Source organism: Aplysia californica, unplaced genomic scaffold, assembly GCF_000002075.1.
Source record: "Aplysia californica isolate F4 #8 unplaced genomic scaffold, AplCal3.0 scaffold00020, whole genome shotgun sequence".
NCBI lineage: Eukaryota > Metazoa > Mollusca > Gastropoda > Aplysiida > Aplysiidae > Aplysia > Aplysia californica.
Window position 1 is genome coordinate 2,374,954 of NW_004797290.1, and position 5,678 is coordinate 2,380,631.

Sequence of the window (5,678 nt, forward strand, 5' to 3'; positions counted from 1 at the left end):
TAGATCTTGATCTAGACGTAGGCCACAGATCTAGAAGAACCTAATCTAGGTCTACCCTGAGCCAAGAGGGCGCAGACACTCCGAAATCACAAAAGAGTTCCCCTACCGGGGCTGTATACTTTGTGACTTTGTTCCCGGTTACCGGGTCTGTATACACTTCCTTTGAAAAATCCTTTTACTTTCTGTAGTGTACTCTGTACTCAACCCTTTTTCTTCTTTCAGTTTGAATTTGGATTTCGTCTGTCAGTTCTAAGCAGTATTAGTATTACAAGACTTTATATTGCATTTTATTGCAGCAAGAGTAACTGTACTTAAAGAGGGCCCATTGTCGTTCAAGCTGGGAGAGTGGCATAAACTCTCTTTACTCATTCAGGTAAGTAAATTCTAGTGTTTTTTGGGTCAAAGGTTGGACTCCATTTTTGTAAAAGATTGTTATTGCACATAAATTCTTTACCTTTGATAACACAATGTATCAGATATAGTCAGATATTGAAAATAACAGCTATTGCAGATTGTTATTGCAGATAGATTCTCTACTTTTGATTACACAATGTGTCAGATATTGAAAGTTATAACCATTTTTGATAGTTATTGCGGGATTTTAATTTTCCTCATTTTGTCAGTGCTCTTTACTTTTTAGAATTTATCTATGCCACATACTGTAGTCTCTTGAATCTTTCTACTGCTACTCCTTGGCTCCTTACTGCTGTCTTTCAGCCACACCCCTGATCTTCTGGTAGAAAGATCTACAACTAGCCTTCTCGGACAAGGGCGAAAAAATCTCGGAAGTCCCGTGTGCAAGTTGCACATGTTAAAGATCCCTTGGTGGTCCAAAATAGATAACAGTAGGCTTCGGCCGCCACCTGGGCGAAATTCACAATTTCCTACCAACTAAAAATGTTTGATGTGTCTGCACACTCATATAACTTTATGCAGTTGCGAGCGCCGTAAAACACTTAAACCCCCCCCCTGAAAAAAAGAAGTCTCTTGAATCCTGTGTGCCACAGGCGTAGGTGAAAAATGTTTGCTTTTTTTTATGATCCTCAAAAGAGGCGAAGGAGAGACTTTTCATGCTCAGTAAAATTGATGCTGTTTCCTGTGTTTCCAGAATATTATCTCATGAGCTTTATAAAATGGTTTGTTTCATGACAGTAGTAGCCTATAAACTTGCATTAATCAGTTTCATGTTTTTGTGTCAAGCAAAATTTTGTTATACGGTCCAACCTACTCAACCACCTCTCCAAGATAGTCAATCACCTGTAAAGTAAAAAAGCCCCCCCCCCCATTTAGTTTTTTTTTTCTTTATTATTATGACACTGTCCAATTAAACCACCCGTCTAAGATGAATGTCTTCTCCTTGACAATGGGTGGTCATCTTTGTCACGTTTGACTATACGTTGGTCAGTTGAATGTTCTAAGCCTGGAATTTTTTTAATTGCCGTTTCTTTTTCTTCAGTATTGTGTGCATGTGCTCAAGAAATATTTTTCTGAAATTTAATTTTTAAATTCTAAATACTGAAAATGAAAAAAGCTAGAAAAAATAAACAAGGTAGAGGTATAGTTGTTAGAGGAATGAAACTTTTCTCTCTCTTGTAAAATTTTGCTTTCTGGCGGGGGGGAAGAACGACTGATTGTATTGTAAGATCTTTTATGCACAGAACCAATTTATCTATACATGTATAGAATCTGTCTCCGTCGTTTTATGCAAGAAAAATTCTGAAATTATGCAAACTGGGCCCAAAAATGTGAAATTATGCGATTCTGTTAATTTTAACAAAGAATGTTAAAGGAAAATAATCAGAAATTATGCAAAAAATGATCAAATTTTGCTAAATTATTCGGGGTGCATAAAACCACGGGGACAGTAGAATGTAAGATCATACTTTGGGTGACAGGCAGCCAGGTGCCTTTTAATTTTCAAACTATCAGGAGTGACTTTCACTCAGTTTTGAGTTGGAATTTATTTTGAATTTTGACTTAATTGCCTGCTTTCTTTTATTTTAGAACTGCCAAGCAATCTTTAGAATGAGAAACTTCCACAAGGGACTTTGGAAATTTCGATTTCTTATCTGTGAAGACTAGGTGCTAGATTTTACCTATTCTAGGGTCAAAAGGTGTAAAAAACCCGAGAAAAACCCTGACGCTGGTGGGGATCGAATTCCAGACCTCTGGGTTGACAAGCAAACATCATATCTTTTGAGGCACCGAGCCTTCTTTAGGATTAAGTCAACCATTACATTAACATAAAACAAGTTTTATTCTTTTCGAGGCATCCCTGTCTTGTTTCTGCTTCCGTACAGTGAATGTTGACAGTTTTTATAGGCTTATATTATAATATGATTTATTTCCTTATATTTCCATACTTCCTAGAATGGAACCATCACAGGAGCTTTTGATGGCAAGACTGTCTGTACTGTTGGGATGCCCAGACGCCCCGCTAATGGTTTTGCCGCTATAGGAACTGATACTTTCGGGCTGGCCGATTTCGACAATTTGTATTTAGCCTCTGCAGCTGAGGGCCAGAAGAGGATGTCATATTTCTTTAGAGATTCTGTCTCCATTTCCCATAACTGAACACCTGCAGAGATAAGGACCTATGTTGCTACATTATAGTCATGGTATAAGCACATTGTAATAATATTGTCTTTTTTGCCTTTGAAAATACTCACCGCACCATGCTAAATTTAATATCAAGATATGGAAACCACTGTTTAGGTCATTTAGAATTAAGAGGCAAGCTTCCATCAAAGCCTGTTTAAGTCAAGTCTGTCATACTTTAAATTTAATTAATGTAGTTTATGTTTCACGGATTGGTTCCAGCATATACCTGATTGTAAATCAATGCTCTGCCAAATTTTATGCTTGTTTATTTTACTGATACATGTAAATTAAATATATTTCATTCAGTTTAAAAGTTTACCATAATTTTTGTGTTTAAGCTGGACTGTAAGAAAAAACATTTTGAAGATATTTTAAGAACTTAAGATTTTTGGAAATATTTCATCCTTCAAGTACAATAGAGTTTTTGTGAATCTATCTGAAAAGTGTACTTTTCAACATTACCAACAACAGTTTGTTCGGAGGACTAAACATACTCTTTCAAGTCAGCAAAGTCTTATCGCACAAAAATGGTAGGTTTATTCCATTCCTTATTTTGAACTGTTGGTTCTCTTCTCTTTATAGGGACATTTGATGCTTGTACCTTGGGTTTTCAATATAATCGCGTTTCTGTCTTTTTATAGTATATAATATATCAGTTTCATATCAATCATCTTTTATGATTTTTCCATAGACTCAGATCTGCTCTCGGTTTTTGTTTTAATGCTGATGGGACTTATATTACATTCATGGTCACACTTTCAATACACTAACTACAAAAACAAGACATTCGTCAACTGTGCCATAAACTTTTACTATCAATGATCAACCCCTTCACTGCTGACCTATATTCCTCACCCTATGATGACCTTGTTTCCTGGAATAGCACTCAAATGGGTGATCCTTTAAAAGTGCTATCTACTCTGTGGTAATGCATTGAATGCATAACAATGTCTATATCAATTTAAAGGAAAATGAATGAATCGCTATCATCATCAGCAAAAATTTCTTTGATAGCTTGATACTTTAAGAGCATACATCGTGAGTGATCAGCCATAGCTCGGAGCTTGAGTGAGACGCTAGAGCTGTGAAAAGAGAGAGACTGTTCAGTGACGCTATAATTCACACTATTTCGGTCATTGTTGGTCTATCTAAGGCAAACTAAAGCTTCTCTAAGTTATCTCGGGAAGAAAAGAGCTTTCAGGGGAGCCCACTCTCGATACTAAATTGCAGTTACCGGCTGAGTAGAAAACGAAACAAAATAGCGATATTGCCGGGCATACACTGTACGTCTACAGCGCTTAGGAGGGCCCAATTTATGGACGTACACCGCACGCCGAGCAGCAGTGAAGCGGTTAAGAATAAGTTCTTTTATTGAGACCACAAATATGTTAAACTCAGGGTACTGCATCACAGCAGGATATCCAATTAACTGGACAGAATCTCTGATAAGAGAGCGAGTGCACGTGCAAGTCATAGTGAATCTATTGAATGGTTTGAATGATCTGAATGCCAATCAATGATGCCTTTCTGTAACACCTTTCTTCAGTTTCAGTGTCAGCCTGCATGTATTGTAGTGCTAAGTTTGTTGATATCTGTGATGAGTCATCTTTCAATCTAGTGTACTTGTACGGTTGAACCTGCCTTAGTAGTCACCTCTTCGTAGCAATCACCTGAGCTATAGGCCATGGCTCCATGACACTTTTGTGTTTTCCTTATTTTTAACCTGTCCATAGTAGTCCCTGTCCAAAGTGGACATAGTTAGTAGTTTTCGTGTCAAGTCGGCCTTAAGACTGCTCAAAGCGGTCACTTACTACTAAAGTTTTCTGGCAACCAGACCTCAGACTGAATGTTTACATTCAATCAGTGCAAAGAAACTCTTTCAATAGATGACATTTTTGTCGAGAAATGAAAAGGAAAGATTTAATTATATCAAAATTTCATATTTTAAACCATCTGTTGACATTGTCAAGCCAAGAAAGTGACCATTACACAGACCCTGTCCCTAGGAGCCACAAAATTGTAATGGTCACTTTTTTCTGTGATCTTGAGTAATCTTTTTACGGACAGGTTCGACTGTACTCTATCTTGTGTGCCTTGAACCCATGCCTCTGTTTTATTCAAACTATCAGCCAGAGCTGACATGCTTCATTTCTCTTCGATAAACATGGTGTGATAAGAATGCAAAGTGGTGTTTATAATTAAGATAGGAGGTGAATGGTGGAAGGAAAGTGAAAGAGTGCAAATTATGCAAGTTGTGCAAGTTAAGTGCATGCTAGAATTTTAAAGATGGGTATTCATATTATCTTGACTGTTTGGTTTCTTTCTTTTTAAATACCTTTGTAAATACCTTGGATATATTTCAAGAAATTTAAGTAATTCCAGTGTTTCATCCATTTCCACAACTGTTTGTAAAAAATTAATGTGCTCTCACATTTTCAATTTTTCATCTCAAGATAGACTGTTATTGTCATTTATGAGTTCCTACTTGTACTTGCTCATAACAGTGATTTGATTTCACATTCCACTTCGGTATAGTTATAAGTAAAAGGACACCATGTATGTCATTGGACTGTGACCGGTGAAGTCATTAGGGTTGGTGTTAATTGTTGCCAAACTACTTTCTTCTTCAGAACAAAAGTATGGCCTTAAAGGCATATTTCCCTTTACTTACTGACTGATAACAAGCAGTATGTATCTTAAAAATGAATTGTAAAACGGATGGAAAGCATATATTCAGTTTTGGACAGAACTTATTTCAAATAGGTCTAGAATTTCCAAGAAACCACAGAAGTGTGAGGACACATGATTTTATAAAGTATGACAATGGATCAAGTATACACACAGAGGTTGATGAAATCTTAGAAATCCTTGTTGTTCATTTATTGTGGGTTTTTAATATTGTGTCTATTGGGAAACTCTTGCCTTAATAAAAACTTACTTTGAATTTTGAAAATAACTTGTTGATTGTGTATGATTCGAACACGGTACAATTGATTAAGTGCCGCGATGGAGATGGACACCTGTACAATACGGCCACCTCTACAAATGTCCACTTTCCAACCCCCCCCCCCCCCCCC

General features: G+C 36.8%; 1 protein-coding gene across 1 annotated transcript in view; it reads left to right on the forward strand.

The window, feature by feature from the left end:
• The window catches only part of LOC101859299 (galactocerebrosidase), a gene marked incomplete in the record, with an annotated part of 46,564 nt that extends 41,010 nt beyond the window's left edge, over positions 1-5,554 (forward strand). Inside the window, 2 exon segments of the mRNA XM_013087261.2 lie at positions 297-373; positions 2,371-5,554. Of these exon segments, the coding sequence (XP_012942715.1) occupies positions 297-373; positions 2,371-2,574 (281 nt within the window).
• Between the last annotated feature and the right edge of the window lie 124 nt (positions 5,555-5,678).